Here is a 23,710-nt window from a genome sequence, read left to right as displayed (position 1 = left end):
ATCTTCCAGTGCTTTGTTCACGTGGGTATCACTAGCTCTCATATCTTTCTTTCAGTGAAAAATCCCCATCCCCTAAATGAAGAAAGTCAACTACCTTTGTATATTCTGAAATGAAATAGGGCCAAAGTGCCATGATGAGACATGTAACTCTTAAATGTATGGAACTGTAGCAGGTTAGTCCTATGCAGAGAAAGCTATGACTGAATTCTTCATAATAAATAGGCTGGTGTACTTCTTAAATCCACAGTTGTACTTGTTGGGAGACTTGATGTGCTGGGTTTTAGCTGGGATAGAGTTAACTTTCTTCACAGTAGCTAATATGGGGCTGTGTTTTGCATTTGTGCTGAAAAGTGTTGATAACCCAGGGATGTTTTTGTTACTGCTGAGCAGGGCTTACCCAGGGCTAAGGCCTTTGCTGTTTTTCGCTCCACCCCACCCCAGCAGCGAGGCGGCTGGGGGGCACGAGGAGTTGGGAGGGGACATGGCCAGGACAGCTGACCCCAATGACCCAAGCGGTATCCCATACCGTATGATGTGATGCTCAGCAATTAACAACTGGGGGAAGAAGAAGGAAGGGGGGAACGTTTGGGGCGATGGCGTTTGTCTTCCAAAGTCACCATTAGGCATGATGGAGCCCTGTTTTCCTGGAGATGGCTGAACACCGGCCTGCCTGTAGGGAGCGGGGAATGGATTCCTTGCTGTGCTTTGCTTGTGCGCGGCTTTTGCTTTACCTATTAAACTACCTTTATCTCGACCCATGGGTTTCTCACTTTTACCCTTCTGATTCTCTCCCCCATCCCACTGGTGGGGAGTGAGCAAGTGGCTGTGTGGGGCTGAGTTGCCAGCTGGAGTTAAACCACGACAGGCCTTTTTGGCACCCAGTGTGGGGCTTGAAGGGTTCAAGATAACGGCAGATTTGATTGGAATGTGCTAGATTGAATTTATAGCTGTTACTGCTCTTTAGCTGTTAATCGACAGGCTTCTGTGCTTGCCATGGGGCTTGCTTGCCTTGCTATATATTAGAGTCTAGTGCTCGTTAGTGGCTGCTTTTTGCTTTCGCTGCTTGCTGTACTGCTGATCATCTTACTCTGCTGTGCCTGGGAACATTTTGATAACAGCAATGACGATGTGCCTGGGCTGGCAGGCGGCCAGGGCGTCGCTGCTGTTTCTGTGCTGCTGTACTCGACAGGCTGGATCTCCCGTGTGAACTGGAGTTGGAGGGACTGTGACCTGTGGGTGAGTCCACACGGGGAGCAGGACACCCTGAAGCTTCTGTGGCCATGAATAAGTCCACACCAAAGCAGGTACATCTTGAAGCATCTGTGGCCGTGGTTATATCCGTACCGTGGCAGGTACACCTCTAACGGGATTGTGGCCCAAGGATAAGTCCATGCTGGAGAAGGTATGCCTCAAAGCATCTGTGGCTGTAGAGAAGTCCATGCTGCAGCAGGTACACCTTGAAGCATCAGTGGCTGTGCATGAGGTCATACTGGAGCACCTCAAAGCATGGATATGCACATGACAGAGCAGGTACAGCCCTGGAGGGACTGCAGCCGTGGGTAAGGCCATGTTGGAGCAGATCTACTCCTGAAGGGACTGTGGCTGTAGGTAAGGCCACGCTGGAGCGGATCTATCTCTGAAGGCATTGTGGCCCATGGATAAGGCCAGGCTGGAACAGGTACTCCTCAAAGCAGCTGTGGCTGGGGATAAGTCTATGCTGCAGCAGGTCTCTGATTTGAAGTATTATTGCATATACTGTAATTCTGCTAAACAACTCTTAGTCGTAATTGCTTTTGTTCAAAAATACCTGAAGTATAACTATTAAATCTCCTACTGTAATTTACTGAAATGAACTTTAGAATGAAACCTTTTTTCCCCTGTAGGTATTTTACTGACTGAGTAGAAGCCTAATGGATGTAGCCTTGCAACTGCAAACTTACTGGGTCATAGTGAGCTTGGGGAAGGAAATGTCTTTGGAAAGCATGCAAAGTTTGCAAGGCTGGACGTGTTACTGTAGCACTAGCGTAGCCCGCTTCCTTGTACCACCTCTATGTTTGTGAAACACCGAGGTGTATGGATTGTGTGATCCAAGGATGTTAGGGTAAAATGTAACAGGGAATTGAACAGCTGGAACCCAGCTTAGGCTTTCAGACCTCTGGTACAGTGCTCAGTTCACTAGGCTCTTAATTTGACTTTTTACTGGATTTGTTCTTTCTCAGTCACTGTGGAAGGGCTTTTAGAAATGAACTAGCATTATTGCTGCAGGAGAAGGCATGAGCAGTTTTAGTAAAGTCATGTCTGGAAAAGTAGAAGCAGCTCACGATTTGAGATGTGATAAAGAAAACTTGAAAGCACAAATCAAGATTGCAAACCCTTTCTAACAAAACTTCCTGTTTGGAAGAAATTGTAACTACTTTAGACTTCTTTTAAGTGTCCAGGTCTCTCTTTTTACAAAGGTTTCACAAAGCAAAGATAAGGGTGCCTACACATCACCTTTAAGGTGACTAGAAGTGCCCTCAGTTATTATTCTTATATATTTCTTATTGCTCTTCTAGAACTGTGTTTTGTTTCTCAGTTTAATGGAACAGTAAAAACCTGCATTATTTATCAGGGTTCCCATAGCACATCTGTTTTTGTAGGATTGTATATGTAGAGGCTCAGTGAAAAACAGAATAAAACTGTAAATTATTTCATTCTGTATGATGTTAAACAAAACTGGAGGGTGTGGATTTTGGGAACAGTTCACTTTGTCCTTAAGCTTAGCTAACTGATAATGGTTTCACAGTTTGAAAAAATAGTCCTTAGCAGTTTGGAGGGAGTTAATACTCCGGTAGGTCTTTATCATTAACCTCTTGGGTCTTTTCTTTTCCTCTTGCAACTCTTGACCTAGCCCAACCTGGAGTGTACCATCAAACTGATCATTATAATTTTTTTTTTTGAAAAATGTGGATTCTTAATCCTGAAAAGTACATCTGGTTCAGTAAACAAGACTCTACTTTTCCAGAGATCTCATTCTTTGATGTGAAGTGTATTTATTTGCCGACCCGAGGAAGAAGTTTGTGGTACTTGTGAACCAAAACCACACATGAAAGCGCATTGCTTACCAGCTGCCAGTATGCTGTCTTTCACCAGCTTTTGAAGTTACCTTATTTTGCTGAACCATAAGTTCAAATTGAGGTATTGTAATTGGTACTTGAATGCTAATCAAGCATAGCCTCTTAGTATTCAACTGGTGGTAACTTGGGTGACCTTTCTCATGTCAACACTTCTATCATAGGCACTTAATAATAATACAGCTTACATGTTTGTCAGAGGGAGCGCTAAGTTATTGCTTTTCTTGACTTCCAGTGCATAATGAAGACCTTGGAACACACTAAAACTGAAATATTTCACTGGCGAGGACTGTGGTAGAGTGGTATAATTCCTTATTTAGTAGATTTCTAAAATATGTAACAATTCTGTCAGCCTCTGGAGACTCGTACTGAGTCCTGATTCATCTTGATTTTTACAATACTTTCATGAAATCACTTTTTCTGTGGCTATCATTTAGCCTGATCTGAAACATTGATGTTCAGTTTAAGACTCTCTGTCACAAGTGAGAAGCATTTTGTCTTGCAGTTAAAATCTCTCCCTGGTAAGAGATTCCAAAACTGTCTGAGACCTGTACAACTTGATGACTGCCTCGGTCTGCATAGTGCTTGTTCTAACTTAATCACTTCCTGCAAAGACTTAAGTCTATTTTGAATCCCTAAGCTTCTCTGGAAAAAAAACAAAAATTCTAGTTATTGATAGTGCTTGTGTTGAGGCAGCTATATCAATTGCTGAATTAAGATTGACATTTAATATTGTATTAGTAAATTTTTCATTGAAGTTCAGGAATAGATCTTCCCTAGTCATTTGTCCACAGTAGTTCTGCTCTGCATCAGTGGTTCTGTACTTACGGATTTTCCATTTGCTTTGAATTTTATCTAAAGTGTCAAGAATAGTGAAAGTAGGTGAAAGTTGAAATGTGTGTCTGCTAATATAGAAAGCGAAGTGCAAGATTAGATGCTTTAAGGAATGCTAGGTTATGCTGATTGCAAAAGTGCAGTCTGAAGTATTGCAGTTTGCAAAACCAACTGCTTGATCATTGTTCTGCAAAGAGAAGTTTATACCTTGATAGAAATAACTAAAGGCTACTTTATTAATTTTACTGAATGTTGTGGGATTTTGTTTCATAACTACCTTGAAAAGGTAGTAAGAAAACCTGGTTTCTGTTCGGGCAACTTGAAGCTGAATTTCCTTCTAAAATTAAGATAACATGATCACAGTGACCACTGCTTCCATGTCCAGAATAAGTCTTAGCCTGTCCCACTCAAACCAGACAGTGCTCCTAAGAGTGATACTGGTGGAGAGAGGAGGTTAGGTTTTCCACCAAGAAGGCTGTAGACCAAACTCACCCTTTTATGAGGTGTCTTACCATGGATTCTCCAAGAACTAATTGTCTCCTCCTATATTTCTCTGAAAAGTCTTCACAGGAGCCGTTTTGACTTTGGAAACCAGGGAAGTAAAGAAAGGATGCAGATCCAAAGGAAGCAAGGCCTTTGTACTTCTGCTTAGCGAGCTACTATTTTATTTTGTGTGATTCATGCCATTTCAAGCAGGGGATTGCATTGCATAGCTTCTTGAAGCTGCTGCCAGGCTTGTACTCTGTATGTGTTCGATTAACATTATTAGACCTTTGGTTCACATTAAGATGATATATTTAACACTTCAAGAGTAGCCAACTAAATAGGTGATCCAGCTGGTATCCAATGTTTTTGATAACCTTTTTTACTAAAGGTCCTGCCTCTTTCCCATGTGGTAATGCCAACTTGTAGCCAGCAGCAGCAGATGGACAAAAGCAATTTGCATTTTTCTACTTGCTTATTAGGGAAAAAGAATAGAATGCTATTTTTTTTGTGATCACTTAATGTTAAATTCATAGGATTAGCATGTCTGTGTATTTTTTTTTTCTTGGCATATGCTCTATCCAGTCTTACTACCTTGTTAAAAGGAACAGATGTTCATCTTCACAGTTGAAAAACATTCTTGACTGAACTTTGTAGTGTTGATATTAGAAGTACAGTTACTAAGCTTTAGTGATGCTTATTAATATGCAGAATGGGCTGCAGAGCAATAACTTGCCTGGCATTTCCTTTTACACGTGTTCCAAACTGGTGCAGTGAGATTAGTTTCACAGCTGCCCTTAAATGTCAGATAAAAAGAGAAGTCACCAAAAAAAGCCCCCAATAAACTTCCATTTAAGAGACTAAATATAATGAGATTTCTTGCCAGCATGGTGAATATCCCCTCATTCTCTAAAATAATTGGGTGGGAAACATAACACTTTGGAAAGAAATCCTGGTGAGTTACTAACTTGGAAAAAAAGAGATGAGGTAGCCTACCTCTTTAAAGTCCACAGTCTTATTAGTAATGTCCCCATGTTTTCAGAAAGGCTGCTGGCCAAAGGAAATAGTATTCAAATAGCAGCCACTCAGAGAATACTACCATTTTCATAAACTTGTTTTGTACTTCTCTATTGTTCAGTTAAAATAAACCTAAACAAAAACATAGGTCCAAAAACGTTTTCCGGTTACCCACAGTATATGTGGCTGCCTAGGACCTGTTGTACTTGTTTTCTTTTGGACATTGCCCGTGGAAGTACGGTCAATATAGTCCCAATTGTGTTCATAGTCAAAGGGATAGTAAAGGAAAAGTAAACTAGAGTGGGATTCATACGTGGTTTAGAGGATGCTGTGAGGAAGAGGAAGCAGGAGTTAATTTTGTAATATCGTTTCTTTCCTTGTTTGAGTAGCAAAGGACAAAAACTACTTTTGAACTATGACAGTGTAAAAGTACTGTGAGTTTCTTGGATTTTGTTTTGCGGTTCCCACCCCCCCACCCCCCAGAACATTCTGCCCATAATTTCCAGATCAAATAAATGCTGTTCTGGGTAAAAAGAAAAAAGTGTGGCATTTCTTGAGCAAACTTTACTGCCTTTTGATGATCTGTTCTTTCTGCTGGCAGTTCCCAGTGGGAGAAGCAGCACGTCAGAAGGTGCTAACGGTGAAGTTTGGTTACAAAATGTTTAGGAACTGCAGTTTTGCATTTTAGTGTATCATAACCAGAAGCAGTTCCAGTACTTTGTGATAGACTTGTACACAACTGACGGTGCATTTCCAGACCAGTTTTTTTTGATGGTATTTGTGCAGCCTCTTTTACCTCTTGTAGCTTTCTGTAGATAACCTGACTAAGGCTTAGTAAACACATCTCTCTTAATGCAGGGAAGTTACCTGTAATGCATTCAATGTACTATTAGTGCTAACAATCATAAAGGCCCCAGTTACAGCAGTTTGCAAATAAAGCTGTACAGAAATAAAAACTTAACTTCTACAGATCTGGAAGTACATAGACATCACAGCTGGTGCATAACGGTAATTGGAGCTAAGTGATCAATATTTGAATGCATCAGTATCTGTTTGGTCCTCTACCTTGCAGCAGAACTGACTTGTATTTGCAGCAGACTTTATTTAAAGCTAGCTCTATTTTAGTGCCAGAAATTACAATTCCAAAGGGGCCAGAAATGTGATGGTGTGTAGTTTAAATGTGATTATATCATAGTCACTAAAAAAACCTATCTTGATGGGTTTTCTCCGTTATAAAATAGCTAAAAATGAGGCTGTTCTTACTCTTGCACCTGAGGGTAAGGTCATCTGCCTTGGCATAATAAGCACTGGAGGTGATCACCATCACCAGTTCCTCTGGCAAATAGGAGCTGCCTGCGTTTCATTTCAGTAGACAGAGGTTGTAGAGATCCTTGCTATTTTGTTAAGGTTATGCACCGGCTCTTCTCCCGTAAGTCCTCAGAAGTGACCTTAACTTACCTGTGTCTAGTGCACCCTGACATGGGCAGAACTCTTACAGCCTTCAGCTGTTACCTTACTGAAACCCTTTTAAAGATGGATAGTTTCTAAAACCAGGAGGAAGGAAGTATTTGGCTGTTGTCTACCTCCAGGATTTTATAACTCAGTTGAAATTGGGTTGTCCTTTACAAATACTGTCTTCCTTGTTTTCAAGATTGACCTGGGCAGGTGGGGGGGGAAATCAATTCCTAGTCAGGCTGCAGAAACTTGGGAGATACTATTTCAATTCCAAGAATACTGCTTCAATGTTTAGTTCATAAGTTTTGTGTACAATTTCATAGTAATTCACCTGTCTGAATTCAAGCTGATATTTACTTGAGAGAGAGATAATACTTGGTGCATTATATTTAGAAACATATTTAACGTACTATCTTACAAACAAGATATATGCAATATATTAAAGAAAACCAGGGTTGGCTTAGACTAGGTCTTTGCGTCATAAAGATCACAGCATTGAAAGTACAAAGCTTCAAATCAGTGGATGAGTGGCTATGTATTTTCTCTGAACCAACTACTGAAACTTGGCTTTTTTGATTTGTTACCGTATCTGCCCAACAAACTTGGAAGAGCATGGTGAACAAAAAAGCATCATTTTGCTGTCATAGAACAATGGTGTGTCCACATTTTGAGTCCTGTATTTTCTTGGTTTCTGCGTTTTAAGTGACATGGGTTTAGAGGAGGGAAACTAGAATTATTGAAAATAGAGTGGCTGCCTTACAAGAGCATTAACAATGCTTGGTCTCCTCAATTTAGGGAGAAGAAGGAGTAAATATGATCAAGGGCTGTAAAATCAAGAGGGGACTGTTTAAAATGCATGCTGAGCTGTCATTCAGCAAGTTTGCAGTGCAAAAACTAGGGGGCATTCTCTGAAGTACTATTAGACTGATTTTAAAAAAGATAAAAAGCGATTTTTAGTTTGAATATGAGTAGTGAAGTTCTGGAATTTGTGGGTCTGGGAGATGGTGTTGGCAGGCCATACTGGTACATTTGGGATGGGAATGGACAAACTCGTAGGCAATGGCTCAATAAGCAAATGCCGAAGGGACTAGAATGGGATTTGTCCTCTAACATACCTGATCCACTGGGAGGGTTTGGCTTGGGAGTAGAAATGGAATAGGCTGCAAAAAGTGGCCAGATTTTTGTGCTGTCCTTAAATAACATTGGCTGCTGTTGTAGGAGATGGTGGTGGGCAGGATGGACCTCTGTCTTGGGTCAGTGTGGTGGCTCCTGTGCTCTCAGCCTGGCTGACTCCTGTCAGAGGAAAGAATTCCTTAACTGCGAAGTTGTTCAACAGTGTGGTTGCACAAACTTCTTAATTTCAACTGAGGACTTCACATTGTAATCAATTATAAGCACAACTTAAAATTTTCTGAGCTTCTATGGTTTGTTAGCAAGGAAATAATCTTTGCTGCTTAAGCAAAGTTTATCAGATGCCTGAACAGTTGATGAAACAGTTTCTATGATGTGGTAAAACATAAAATACCAAGAGTGTTGGTGTCGTGTAGTGGTGAGTTTTAACATCAAGGAAGCTGGCATGAAAACTCAAGTGTGGTAATTGCACTGTGATCTGATAATGTTCCCTGCCTTCGCTTTTTTGTCTGCAGTGGAGGTTACTATTGCAATGAGAAGAGTCCTGAACTTGCTCAGAAAACAGTGGCACTGAGTAAGTTTTGCAGGGGAAAAACTACTTTGTGCCATTCTTCAAATGTCGTCGTGTGCTGTTACAGTAGTTGTATCCAATTTGACAAAGATGATGCTACTGACACTTGCTGTTCTAGTCTACAGAGTGATGGATTGGCATTTTTAGGAATATGATAGCACCTGCTGTAGGAAAGCTCACTCAGAGAGACTGTTCTTGCAAAATACTCATGAAATGGTATTTAGTGTCAAACTTAAAGTTAGCGGATTTCAGTTACAAAACAGGTAAAATAGTTAGAAGTGTAGTTTGAAACCTTTGTCCACATAGTTTGTTCTACAACCTCCCCACCCCAAAAAAGTAGAGAATCCTCTGTATTCTTAAACTTCTCATTGTCTGCTGTAGTACATTAAAAGTATATAATTGTAAATTATATAAATGAATTTGGGGGGAGTTATCTTCTGAGGAAATTACTCAGTTGGGTATACTTGTTAGTGTATTAATGGAGAATCCTTAAAGATGACCAGTGTAAGTGATCATCACTGTGTGAGTGATACACAATCATTATAAATATATGATTTTCAGCTCCTAATAAGAACTTTTAAAAAGATTTGGTAGTATATCTTAGTGACTCAGCTATTATTTGGTATGTTACTTCTGTGGTTGTCCTTGTTTTTTTTAAAGGACTGGTAATAAGTGCTGTTCAGCGTACTGTTTTTGTTGATGTTTGACTGGAATGCATGCATCAGTCTATTGTGGTGGTTTTTAGTAAAACAGACTTCATCCTAGGTTTGTACAACAGGCCGCTAGTTAATGTTCCTTTTTTCACTTGTATTTGAGGAGATTATATGAGGAGATGGTTCCTTTTGTAGTTTCTATTTTGAATTATTGGAAATTATTGGTTGATAAAATTATGTGTGCTTGTCTTCAGAAATGTAGTTAGTCTGCCTTTATCTTAAACATACGTAATTTTCAGTGTCTGTATGTGACTCATTTCTTTTTCTCACTAAATGATTCTTCAAAACCCCTGTTTTGCAGTTTTTAGGTGTACTTTAGTGCTGTTTCTGGTAGAGTTAATTGTAGCTCTTGTCCATGAGTAGTTTCCCAGAATGTATCCATCCTGGAAAAGGCTATCTCAGGTGGTCTGGAGTGAACGATTTAACTCTTTCCTCTTTCTCCTCTACTTCAAGAGGATCGAGTTTGTGTATGTATGCGGCTTGGGAGGAGGGATAAGGCTTGATTCTGTTGAAATGTGTCTTTGTCTTGACTGTGCGACCGTGTTACCGCACAGTGCATTTGGAGATTGCCTGTTCTCTGCGGACTTGCCAAGCCTGGAGAGTTGGGCAGACCCAGAATGTGTGTGTGGGGTTTTAGGTGAATCTTGATGAAACGGCCTACTTCTTTCAGCCTTGCCTGAACCTGGGCATTCATGGGCAAAAATGAGTAGTAATCAGATTTAAAGTTGTAGTGCTAGCGTATCAGTTGAGGGGTTTTTATAGACCTTTGTTGCAAAAGAAGTTGGGATACTTTGCAAGAAAAAAAGCTTCCAGACTTGTAATGCTTCAAAGAATTAAAGTGAATCTGCATGCCGTTGGCCAGTAAAGATTCTCTCTTTGTAAGGGAAAATACATGTAGCTTTTTCTCTTAATACATATGTGACTTGAATTTAGCTCCAGTGGAGTTCTTGGCCATCGGGAAGTCTAATGCTTTTCTTGAAATGTTTTTTTCAGTTCACACAGAGCTACTGACCGCTGTAAATACACAATGGGATTATTTGTTCCTATTTGCCATTCTGCTATGCTAACATTTGACAGAAGAAATAAACTTTGAATGCCACCTTGTAAAGGTGGTATTTATTATCTCCAAACTTTTCTAGCCAAGTCTTGGAAACAATAGTTTTCCCTTGTGTTTGGTTTTTTTTTCTAGTAAATATTTAAGAGGAACATCACAGGTGATTTAGTCTGACAGATATCAACTTAAATGCCTACTACTCCAGTTTATGTCTGGTCCTCCTGTGTTTTTACTCCTCACCGTGCAGAGCATATTTAAAACTTCTGCATGTTGCAACTTCTAGTGAGTTGCAGTAGCTGGCTGAGAGCTACATTGTTGGATTCTTCTTGTATTTTTTCGATGGAAGGTGTTACAGAAGTGAACTCTGAAAACTAATTAATTTCACTTTCTCTATTACAGAGTAGAAAAAGCTGTCTGACACCCAAAACATTAAACCAAATGTCTTGATCAAAAATTTTAAACAGTGAATTCCACTGTATCAATGCAACTTCTGTAGTGATAGGACAAGGGGCAATGGCTTTAAACTAGGAGAGGGAAGATTTAGGTGAGATATCGGGAAGAAACTCTTCCTGGTGAGGGTGGTGAGGCAGTGGCAGAGGTTGCCCAGAGAAGCTGTGGCTGCCCCATCCCTGGAAGTGTTCAAGGCCAGGTTGGATGGGGCTGTGAGCAACCTGGTCTGGTGGAAGGTGTCCCTGCTCATGGCAGGGGGGTTGGAACGAGATGGTCTGTAAGGTCCCTTCCAACCAAACCATTCTGTGATTCTCCTGACTCAAAGCAGGTCTGAACTGACTAGACTGCGATACCACATTAATTTTAATCATCTGGATTTGCTGGTTAGAAACCATCTTGAGGTCGGATAAAGAGTCCTGTTCCAGACAATACTTCTCTTTTGTATGAGCCCCTGGATATTTTCATGTTATGGCTTTTCTGAAGCGCTGTTTTCCACAGCTGGAAATTTACCTAGAGAAGGTGGGAAATCCTGTCTAGTTGACATCTGTAACTTCAGGCTTTGACGTTAAAACCTCAGTAAAGCTCTGAACTGTGGTGATAGTCTAACTCAAACAATGAGCGTATGATTTCTTTTTTAGTGTCTTTTTTAATTTTAGTTGCAGGGGTAGTACTGTGACTAGTGATGATAGAGGTTATTTTTTTGGAAGATGTATGATTCTAGGTTTTTAAATAATTTGAACTAAGCAGCAGCCATTTCACTTTCTTGGAGTGGTTCTTGTGTAAATAAGTTGCTGAGGGTTCCAGTGGGAACCAAATTGCTTAAAGTCCAAAATTCCTTACTTTTGTGTTTTAACAACTGTCATTTTGAAGGTAATAATCTTCTGAGGAACGTGGCTGTATTTCTCTTCAATCGCATCTTTGTGCAGACTTGCTCTTTACCTTGCCGCCTTTTTACCATTAAAAAAGGAGAGGAACAGTGGAAATGTGAATGTCTTCTCTTGGCATTTGGGGAGCAGGGTGGTAGTGGAGGAGGCAGCAGTGCTGTGGGGAAAGGAAAACGTCTCCTCTGTTTCTGCTGCCTTTCCTTGGCTACACAGCAAGTGTAGACAAATGATCAGGTTTTTTTTATCCCCCGTCAACCCTTTCCTTGCTCCTAATAAACTGAAGGTCAAACTATTAAGTTTCAGTGCGTGTAATTTTTTAAGACAATCCCATTCTTGCAGAATTAGTGCTAAATGTTTCACTTAAGCTACAGGATTGTGGAGGAACTGTGGAAGTGCTGAGGAGCATGAGTGGGTATAGCTTTGCATCTTCGAAGGGCTCAAAACCATGATTTGCCGTATATAACGCTTCCTTCAAGCCATCATATGGAGGGAATGGAGTCTCCCCCCTTCCCTTGGAACTGGAACAGTTTCAGTTACAGGAAGCGAGTTGTAATATATAGATATTCATTATTTTGGATACTGTCATCTAGAGGAAGGAAGCAGACATTTTGTCTGAAACCTGCTGTCATATGACTCTATCTTGTACTATAATTACCTGTGTGTTGTAACTTTTGAAACGTTTCCTGTGATTGCAGCAGTTTGTACAGAGCCTCTGTTTTAGGACATTGAGGTAATGCTGCCGCGTTTCCCCTTTTGATGGGATGTGGGCCTAATCTGGGTTCCTCCCCTCTTCTCAGCTTCCTATTTTTGTAAAACTTACAGCAAAGGATCATCTGCGAGACTTCTTCCCTTCTGTCAAAGTTGATCAAAACGTCTCTTCAGCCTCGGAAATTACTAGCAGATAACCAACAAGTAAAACAAACATTTGTGTAATAGCAGGGCAGATGAGTGCTGCCTGAAGTAACAGACATTACTTGGGATCTGACAGGAACTGGAAGTACACAAGGCTAAAAGTTTATCAGATTCTCTAAATTATATAAAAAAAATCTCACTGGGACTAGATTTGCACGGTAATACCTTCCCTCCATCTAGTAGTTAAAGTGTCTACTAGAAAAACTGCAGGAGAGATGCATAGGCGAACTACCTTAGACTGTGCTTTTCTCTTGCCGATCTGTTTTCCCTTCTTCTGCAGTCTTAACCTGGGCTGTGGGTACTTGGAAATCTCCTAACACTGCCGGAATTATCTCCTTCCCAGCGCTAATAGAAGCTGTTTGTTTCTGACATCCGCAGCCTGTACAAACCAGTAGCTCCATGTTGATACTCTCAGGGAACTCTTTAGCACTGTCGAGTGGTGCCTTTCTTGGCGCTGAAGGACAGACTCATCTGAAGTCCTCAAGTACACCCAGAGCGCAAACTGCAGGATCTAAGGTGGCATCTGCAACTTTAAAAAGAAGAGTTAAAATGGAATGGGTAGTGTTATCTTTTTTTTTTTAATGCTATGCTTCACATTTTAATAATATTGAAGAACTGCATGTTTTAATGCCATCTTTTTTTGTCTGGCATTTAAGTTTTTTCTAATATCCATTTACCTCCTTTTGACACTGTTTTAAAATGATCTAAGGTGGCATCTGCAACTTTAAAAAGAAGAGTTAAAATGGAATGGGTAGTGTTATCTCTTTTTTTTAATGCTATGCTTCACATTTTAATAATATTGAAGAACTGCATGTTTTAATGCCATCTTTTTTTGTCTGGCATTTAAGTTTTTTCTAGTATCCATTTACCTCCTTTTGACACTTTTAAAATAAAATTTAAGCTAGATAATGCAAAATGTTTGGTGGTGATGTTGAGATAGTGCATAAACTTTTAAAAAGTGATCATAATACGTTTGAGGAGATACAAATTAAGGTTGCATAAGGAACTTCTAGGGACAATGTCAACCTCTTAATAGTCCATCTCAAGTTGGATTTCTGGTAAACACAAGCCACAGAAATACCACTTCATGCAACACTGATATGCAGCTATTTTTGTGATGTGCAATGGAGCTATGTGTAATAGCACAAATGTCTGGACAAAATAGCTAAGTAAAATTACAGGTATTACAACAAAATATAGTAATCCCTCTTAATATTTTGGCATGTAATAAACTTTTTCCAAGTTTTATGAAAAGCACAAAAAATTTAAGAAGCACTCTAGTGAGCAGGAACTGGTCTTGCGTATTACAAAGAAGAATTCCATCCCCAAGGTACCCCTTGTTTGTGTGAGGACAGTTTCCTCTTTTGATGTCGGTGGAAGAGTGCCATCTACTGAACTGCTTGAATTGTGCTGTAGTTTTTCATTTGCGGTGGTAATTTTGAGCAAATGTTCTATAAAATTGTCAGTACTACTTCGATAGTAGTGAAATAGTAAGTTTCTCAGTTCCTTTGGTGGTTTGCAAAACTAAATTATGCTATAGTGGAACATGAGGAGGCTTAAAATTGAAAACACTGTTCTTAGACAATACTGCAAAATACTTAACTATCCTCTCATTGCTACTCTTACTGGTGGCTCACTTCGATAGTAGTGAAATAGTAAGTTTCTCAGTTCCTTTGGTGGTTTGCAAAACTAAATTATGCTATAGTGGAACATGAGGAGGCTTAAAATTGAAAACACTGTTCTTAGACAATACTGCAAAATACTTAAGAGTAGCAATGAGAGGATAGTTATTGGTGGCTCTTTAAAATCTGAAGTGTCATTTTGAATGGAGAAGATTTAATATGTCTCTGCTTACGCCTTTGAGCAGAGTTAAGGGAAACTCGCTCCTGAGACCTGTTTGTTGCATTATGTTTGAATTGGGATTTAGATGCTGCTAGCCGAAATATTTAAAAAGCAGCAGCAGCAGTACTGCTTGTGAACATCACTTGGAGTATTTGGGTGTCTTCCAGCTTGTGCCCACTCCCACTATGAGCTGGGGACAGATTGTCATGTCAGGTTGGTACAGACAGTAAACTTGGATCTACCACCTTGACTTGGGGTCTAAGTTTCTACTTTTCGTCTATATAATGGAAGCGTTGGTACTTCTAATACATGACACTCTTAGCACTTCAGCAAGTGACTTTGCTGGTAAATACTTCAATATTTTGCTGTGTATGCGAAAAATATGCTATACCTGCATCACTGTATTGATAAAACTCATGGTGATGAACTAAACTTTCTCCAAAAGGATGTTTGGAAGAGGGAGTTATTTCCATCGTTGGTACAAGGCAAGGTGATGTGGGAAGCAGAAGGGTAGATTTCAGTCTCATCCACAAGTTAAGTGTTGAAGGATTGTGTCCGAAGGGAGGAGGTAATATCAGTTCTGAGAGAGACCACAGCAAAACGTGGGGGAGAAATTCATACATGTGACCAACCTAAAATTTAACTTAAGGTGATTTTTTAAAGACCTTTTCCTTATCCAGAACTAACAGTACTCTGTTGTTAATGTTTTTAGTTCTGTTGGCTTTAGTCACCTGCTTTTTGTGCCTTCTTTCTCAAAGTAAGTGTGTAAAAGTGAATATATGAAGAGTGATAAATTGAATAGCAAAGATAAAGGATGGGGCAAAACCTGGTTTGGAATAAAAGAAGAGTTAAAGGGGATTAATAGTTAATTTGAGAAATAAAGCATTGATGCCAAAAGAAAAGATGATGCGAGAATAACAATTTCTGTAAACGGAGATAAGTATTAACTGAGTGATAGAGGATTGGGAGGAATGCTGTAAAGGGTTAATGAGACAGCAGTGAAACTGGGACTTGGCAGACTGGACTAGCTACTACTCAGTTTGTAGGCAGAGGATTGAAGAATGGGCTTGTATTTGAACAAAGTTGAGATGGAAAGAGTAGTGATTCCAGGTAGAGTCATCACTACCGTCATGAATATCCAGTAGTCAGTGCTTTGAAAATAACTGGAGAGGATTTGTTTGGCAGGCAAGAGTTAAGGGAAGTATTTTACATCATGCTGTATGTACGAAGAGAGACTTCTGGACCTAGCAAAGATTTGTTTTGCAGTCAGAAATCAGTGTTGACAGACAATAATTGATTGGGCAAGGATTGGCTGTGTTCTTTGAAAATGTTGAATTGTCCTTCTAATTAGATAATATCTGTGCTTCTTTATGCTTTCATAAGTTAAACTAGGTGTACAAATTCACTTAACATCTAATTCAGAACATTACCTTTGTTAATGCTGCTGTTGGCAATGTCTCTACAAACTATTTGGACAGCGGGAAGAGACATCATTCTTAGTCCAAGTATTCCTCAGTTCTAGGAGCATAGAATGGCCCTGCCTTTAGTCTTGGCCGAGAAGCTATAGACATAAGAGGAAAAGCCTGGTTAATTATTAATATTGTGCTATAGTATGTGTTACCGCAAGGATGGATGAGGTAGGATACCTGTAATAACATGTTAAAATTTGACATTAAAATTAAACTAATTTAAATAGACAACAGATGAGCGTGACTTGGAAGCATTCAAGAGACTACAAAGATTTTGCCTCTGAATTTTGAAAGTCTTTCAAAATATATAATTATTTCATGAGTTTACTCTTCTGTATATAGTATTTGGAAAAACTTTAGTGAGTTAGCAGTTACCACTGTGTAGTCTTGTGTAGTCAGAGGAACCATTATGCAGATGTATTTGTAGCAATTTCCTACCCTTTCCCCTTGTGTTCGACCATTCTCCTTCCCTTCCATCCCACCCAAAAAAGTACCGTATTAGTGACCTTTTTTGCATTGACTGCTGAAATACAACTTCTACAGTAAAGTAGTAGAACCGCCTAGTAGGAGAACCTAGATCACAAAATGAAGTGAGTAAAATCAAGGAGAGCCTGTAGCCTTGTTATTTTTTTAAAGTACTATGTTGTTTAGTCTAAATTGATGTTTTTACCTCTCCATCTAACAGCATGCTTTGCTATCTGAGCATTGTGCATATAGAAACTTATTAAAGAATTTTGTTTCTTGTTTGATATTAAATCACAGATTTTTAATCCTGTTTGCATTTGTACTGCTTAATTACATCTTGTTCTAATGAGTGATTGCCTCTCATTGGCAGCTATGAGAAAATTCTACCAAATACAGCCTTTACAGAAAACTTACTGGCAGTTTTCGTAGCTGTTTGGGAAATACTGTATCTGTGCGTATTTATGTAAGCAATTTTGAAGTTTAAGATGTACTTTGACTTCTAGCTATTATCGTTGTTAGAAAATGAATCGGATATAAATAACTGCTCACTATCCATTCCCTTTCAGTTTCTATGCAATCATAGCTCATACTGATTAAAGCAAAAAACATGAAATGGTTTTGTGCTTTAAAATTGCTGCAGCTTCCTATATACAGAAACTAGTTAATGAACTTTAGCTGACATCTGTGTGCTTTTGTGTTTTTCAAATCAGAGCTCCTTTTTCCATCCCATCAATCTAAGATTTTTTTTTTTCAAGTTAACTTTCAATCAATTGGAGTCTGTTTAAAGGAACTGGGCATTGTTTTATAAACAAAGGGAATACTCAGGGAAGTTGATCTGTATTTATGAGGAACTAATGTTATTGGTAGCTGGTTTGGAATTTGAGAAATTCAGCTTCCAGGCAGGTGTGCAGTCACTACTTCACTGGAATTTTCCAGTGGAAATTCACTGGAATAAAGCTGCAGTAGTGAACAGCAGTAGTAGTTTACTGTAAAATGTTAAGCTAGTATGAGTGTTTTAATAAGATCTAACATCAATGTTTAAAGACCATACCTGTTGTTACCCCCTTCCCCCAACAGAAAAAGGACAAATTATATGCTCCCCCCCCGCCCCAGGAAAGTGTGAACTCCTATGAGCGTCAGGAGATGTAAAAACTGCTGAACTCAAATGGTGTTATCATGAAATTATTTAATACTTCTCAAATACTTTTTTGGACAAACATAAACTATCCAAATGCAGCTTCTCAGTCTTCATTGTTATTTAAAAAAAACCAAAACGCTGAACAGTCAATACCATTACACTCTCAACAATATTTGGGAACTTTGTTTAATGTTAAGATTCCTAGAAAATGAGAAAAAATAATGCATTTTCCAATATTTTGGTGTGTAAATGATCTCTTCCAATTTATCTTGCTGTCTTCCCCCTCCTTCTCCAAGAGAAGGGAAGACCTTTGGGTAACCTTCCAGGGCTGAGATCCTAGCCTCAATACCATTACACTCTCAACAATATTTGGGAACTTTGTTTAATGTTAAGATTCCTAGAAAATGAGAAAAAATAATGCATTTTCCAATATTTTGGTGTGTAAATGATCTCTTCCAATTTATCTTGCTGTCTTCCCCCTCCTTCTCCAAGAGAAGGGAAGACCTGAAGACCTTTGGGATAAACCTTTGGGTAACCTCCCAGGGCTGAGGTCCTAGCCTCTTCATCTCTGAGGTGCCTTGCGTTATTTTCATCCTTATGACTAGCAGTGAAACTGAATGTGGATTTTTTTTTTAATAATTGCCTGGAAGTTACAATCCTTCATACTCTGGGGACATTTTAGTTTCCAGGTATAATATGTAATGTTGACTTTTTTCTGTCCGAGTAACATGGTCAAACTGCATCTAGATATCGGCTAATTCACAAGTGCTACATGTGCATGGGAGTTGCAGCCAGTGTCTTCTGCCTGCCTGTATCCAACATCATCTTTTCCTTATCCCCTTCCCTTACTGTTGGTTTTCTTGCCTTCTTGCTCTCCTCAGCTGGCAGAAGGAGAACGCATCACAACAGTCCGGCTGGAATTCCCATAGTAAATTGTTACTGGTAAATTGATAGTATTTCCACCTGTATCATGTTAATCTCAGTTATTCATGTTAAAGCCCTAGTTTGCTTTTGCTTGGTGCTGTTATTTACACATAGGAAAGTGGATCTGAAATGTTAGCAAATATGATTGTATACTTTTGCAGACATGAATACTGAGACATGGGAAGGAATCAAGGCTCACTTAGCTGAGTGATACAAACACAGCAAGATGCTGTGCAGGACTAAAGCTTTAGAAGGAAACTCTGTAACCCTACGGTTGTTTCAAAAATAGTGATATGATACCATATCAAGATTGGTATGGAGTCTAAAACACTCCTGAAAGTATTTTAGAGATTTTTATTTTATCTTGTTTGGTAGTACATGGACATGAAAGGTCAAAGTTGGTTTTGTAGGCAGTGTTGACTGTAGTACTTTCCAACATTTTGAATAACTCTCCCTTGCTAAATAGCTCTGTGTCTTGATAAATTGTTCTTTGTGAGATTGTTTCTGTGAGACATCATGCTTTTGTATGTGCAAGTAATAGTACTGATTAGGTCTAGGCACAGGTAAGATTGACAAATGAGGAGGTTGCATGAAGCTGCTCTTGTACTGCTTTAGTCCTGCTTAGATGTATCACCAGGACTTGATGTAAATTAAGTCTTTGGGTTGGATTGTAACCAGACTTGGCAGTGGTGAGTAATACCAGACAGACTTTTAATCTTTATTTACTTAAAATACTATTTGGAAATCTCTCCATCATTGTGTGTTTTTTCTATGTTATGATTATTATTGGCAACCACAATCAAAGCACATATAAAAGTGTGTGCAAAATAAGTTGTGGCTTTGCTGCCTGTGAAAATAATTCAGGGTCTGATTAAGTAAAGTGGAAAACTGCTACAGAGCAATGACTATAGTAAAACGTGCAGGTATAATATGCAGTCCTGGAGAGCTAAGTGCTACAGACTGCTGTATGTAAGAATACTGTGAGTAATCTACTGCACTTACTGTTTTATATGTAATTCAGATCAGTGGTGTGTGTTTTCCTCTAGTTGGAGATCTATTTTTTGCATCAAAATTGTCAGATGTTTAAATACTGTGAGATGTTACAGCTACAGGTTTGAGAAGTATCTAGAAATGAATTTTAAAAGCTGCTACAGTTTCAGATTTGTCTTAAAAATCTGGAGCCATCATATCAGTGGCAAATCTGATACAGGAACATGGTCTATGTCTTGTGCTGTACTATCAAAACTTTTTATAGCGGTATAATGGCATGAAGATGCAAGTATCTGCATGGTGATAGCTTGGAAGGTAATTTATTTTATAAATGTGTCTCTGTATACGTAACTGACTTATGCTAGGGATTGAATTGATTGCTACAGTTTTCGTAACTGTCTCCTGTGTCAGGTGGCTGAACCACAGGTGAAGAGCTACCTGGTATTCCCTAGGTCTATTTAGAGTAAGTTCAAGAATTAAAAAAAAAGACCTGCTTTTCTGAGGCTTTCATAAATATCCTGTAATTAGTTTTCTCTTTCAAAGTGTAATTTCTAAGGGCAGATGTGCACTGAGTTGCTCCTATGTAGATAAGCTATAAATAATAGTAATTTTAAAAAATAATATTTTGCAGAGGGAACTCGCATATCACTAACTGAAATGCTTTAATTTTACCTGGGGGGAAAAAAGAGGCGTAAGCTTAGGTCTGAAGCTTGTTTGGAAAAAATATCTTTTGGAACTGTTGCCTTTTCTGACAAATCAAAGTAAAATCAGTGTCATCATGCGATATTAAATTAGCGTGATACTGTGCTTTTCTTATGCACGACCTGCACTTCTAGCAGTTATGAAAATGAACGCTGATGTTAGGACATGCGTATGTTATCTCTTCCTTCTCTCTGCCACAGCCTTTGTCTCTTGCTTTTTCAAAAAACATGCAGTGAACACAAGGAAATACTAGTGTGTTCCATGTAGTAATTTCCTAATGGCAGTGGGAAACACAGGAGCAATATTCAAGGGTACAGCTGGGAAGCTATTGATGTATCCAATTTGTTAATGTTTGGAATAGAAGATGAAGCAGAAATAGTAGAAAGAAATGTTTGGAAATGAAGGGGGAAAGATGGGTCTTTGATTAGAAAACTGCTCAGAGCAGACTCTTTCCTCTAGAGCTACCCTAGGTCTTTGGTGGAGAGTGTTTCCTGTCTACAAAATTAAAATACTCTGCCCATGTTGTCATTATTCATTATAATTTTTGCCTGTTTGGGGACTACTATGTGGTAGATGATCACTGCTTAGTACAGTGAGCTCTCTTGCCTTAAGCACACATACGCAAGAATAGAGGATTTGGACAAACTGCCTTCCCTGGGATGCTGCCTGTGTTGTGTGGTTGGGAAATGCTTCACATGTACTGAAACAGGCATGTATTATTATTCTTCTACAGTCACAACTTGAGTGATGTGCTTTTTCAACTCGGCATACCCCGCAAAACTGGGAGGCTTTGCATTGCTTTAGAAAAGATGATTAATGCTGGTTAGGAGGATGATATTAATTTGAGATGAGAAGAATAATTTTAGCTGCTAGGTGAAAAAGTGAGGATGACATAATCCTTGGGTAAAGGAACTAAATGGGACTAGCTGCAAGGACTATTTTTATTTTTTTTTATAACTGTAAGCACAATAAAAGAGGTCAAACTATTTTCGGATCTGCGTATGAGGCTTCCACTAATTTGTCAAAAAGAAACAGCTTGCTCTGAATGTTTAAAGCTTGTGTAAACTTGCTCTCGGTGCTGCACATTTACTGGTTTCTGGAGAGAGAACTGGTTCAGGTGTCCTGGAAAATGCAAAAGGAATGTTCAGGTATTCTTAATACTGAAATTTTTACTGACTAGTTGTAACAGTGCTTCCAGAAATATTTGCATCAGAAGTGCTTAAAGAAAACTTTTGAGGGATAGAATTTGAAGGTTGGAGTGACTTGAGGAATCCATGGCCGCCTCTGCTTTTCTGGGTCATGCTCCTCTTGTTTTGAGACAAAGTAGCTATAAAGCCTCAATTCCAAATAAACTCTGGGTGGGTGAAAGGACAGGGGTTACATTTAATTGTGTTGGAAGCTGATATTCAGGGGAGGGGCTGGGGAAATCCTACCTTGTTGGAAACCTACCTGTGTCAGTGCGGATAAATAACTATCAAGTTTTAAAACTCAGTTCTTGTAAACATCTGAATTTCACTTTCAGAAATTGCTTTTTTTTTTCTATTTCTGCAAATAATTATTAATTTGGATGTAGAAGCATGAGCAAAGCTGAAACAAATCTGCTCTGAAACTTGTGGTATTCCTTGTGGGGATATTTTTTTCCCATCTGGAAATTTGTATAGTCAATCCATAGTTAAGGCAAAAGCAATGCCTTTACATGAAAGTATCCTGAGTTTGTGTAGGAAGGTGTCACTTATGGGGACAACACCCCCACCCCCCAGGTTTTAAGTTCTGGCTTTTTTTTTTTAAGACCTGTAAACTGTCAGTAGAATACAGATGACTGCTTTGTACAGGAAGCATATTGGTAAGAATTTAAAATACAAAGGAAAAAACAGGTGAGGCAAGCTGGCTCTTTAAGCCCTTGCATACCAGAACAAAATTAAATTACTAATTCTGTTCGGGGGAAGAAAGCTGGTATTAAGTTTGCTGGATTATTTAACATCTGTTTAGTATATCTCTCATCACTTAGCTGGATGTTATGCAGATTCATTGATCTAGGAGGAGAACATAATTGAAGTTTAAAAGTTAAAATATAGTAGTGTGTTGCAGCAGACTTGTTTCCATTGTAGTTCTGCTTACAGTTTCTCTCGCCAGCTTAGAGGTTGAGCAGGAGATGTGTGTGTTTGTTGATTTACACGCAACCAAACAGTCTCTTCAGCCTTTCAACTGTTTCTAGTGTGAGTGTGTATATTTAAGAGTGTTTATATCCAATCTGGCTTTGATCGACAATTTCTCAGTAAATGGAAAACTTGCAGACTGGGTGAGAATTGTACTGTTTTATTGATGTCTAGAGTATACTGAGAGAACAAATTGTACATTATATTTCCTGTTTTGCATCCAACTTTAGAATTACTTTCTTTCTTCCAAAAACTAAGGTGGCTGTTTAAAACAAGGTGTTCAGATCTTTGACAAATTATACTCCAGAAACCCTGGGCAGACTATAATGATGAAATACTGGCTGCTTTGCATAATTCACCTGGACTTGTGTTTCTGCTCTGTCTACTAGAGGTTGGAGAATGTCCTTCATATGAGAAGAAAGAGGATAACCACATTTGAAATACAGAGTCTTTGCAACTAATAAATGGATCAAGTAGAGAGAATTGAAAGAAGCTGTTGCTGCTGCTTCTATTTGATATTAATTATGGAAGTATAGGACTGATTTACATATGTGAGGGAAAATGAACAAGCTTTTGTTATCTCATACTTAGTGTGAATCCAGGAAGTCTTGCTACGGAGATCCTGGAAATTTACGTTATACATAATTTCCCATTGACTCCTCCATATCTTGGCTACTGACCTTTTTATCTCTGTCACAGCAGATTTTTTTTTTAATGTGCCTTGCACTATTCAGCTCTTTTTTCATCTGTAAATAATGTTTAAAAAGGAGAGAAACTCCTTTAGCACTTGAAAAATGTAATCGTTTGATGTTTATTTAGATTAACTTCCTTTTATATAAATTCATTGTTCTCTTATGTTCTCATTGATGAAGAATCCTTTAAATAACTGTATGTTCAGCAGTTATACATAATTTTCATATTCCATGGCGATAAATAAGATGGACCTTTCAACTTTGTGATCCTTTGTGTTTATAAACTATTTTTTTGGTGATCATTCAGATCTAGATGGTTAAGTATGTTGAGCACACTAGCTAGAAGCAGGATGTTAACCTGTTTGAATGTGGTATTAGTGACAGTGACAACATTGGTTATGGTGTGTGTTTGTTTTTTCCTGTGTTACGTACAACAATTATTCCTTAATGGTACCAATTCCAGCTTTGGTCGGCCAGGAGTTGAATGCTACTGCCAACATGACAGTGGAGCTGCAGTAATCCAGCTTCAGTTCCTGATTAATGAGGTTAGTAAAATGATGCACTTATTCCATAAATCAGAGTAGATAGAGTGTATTTTCTTCAATTTCTCATTAAGCACGCATCAAAATCAGCTAACACAAGTGACTCTTAGCATGAATGGCAAACATTTAATAACTATAAATAAATTAACTTTTTAATTTTAGAAAATGCTTAA

General features: G+C 38.8%; 1 protein-coding gene across 1 annotated transcript in view; it reads left to right on the top strand.

Annotated features, from left to right (window-relative positions):
- LOC104166444 (syntaxin-binding protein 5-like) overlaps positions 1-23,710 on the top strand; it is a 56,281-nt gene that overhangs the window by 7,459 nt on the left and 25,112 nt on the right. The window contains exon 3 of the mRNA XM_009706377.1: positions 23,459-23,540. Coding sequence (XP_009704679.1) covers positions 23,459-23,540 — 82 coding nt within the window. The remainder of the gene's footprint in view (positions 1-23,458; positions 23,541-23,710) is intronic.

The sequence above is a fragment of the Cariama cristata genome, unplaced genomic scaffold (genome assembly GCF_000690535.1).
Source record: "Cariama cristata isolate BGI_N322 unplaced genomic scaffold, ASM69053v1 scaffold788, whole genome shotgun sequence".
NCBI lineage: Eukaryota > Metazoa > Chordata > Aves > Cariamiformes > Cariamidae > Cariama > Cariama cristata.
The sequence above is the reverse complement of the archived record's forward strand: the minus strand, read 5'-3'. Positions and strand labels throughout refer to the sequence as shown.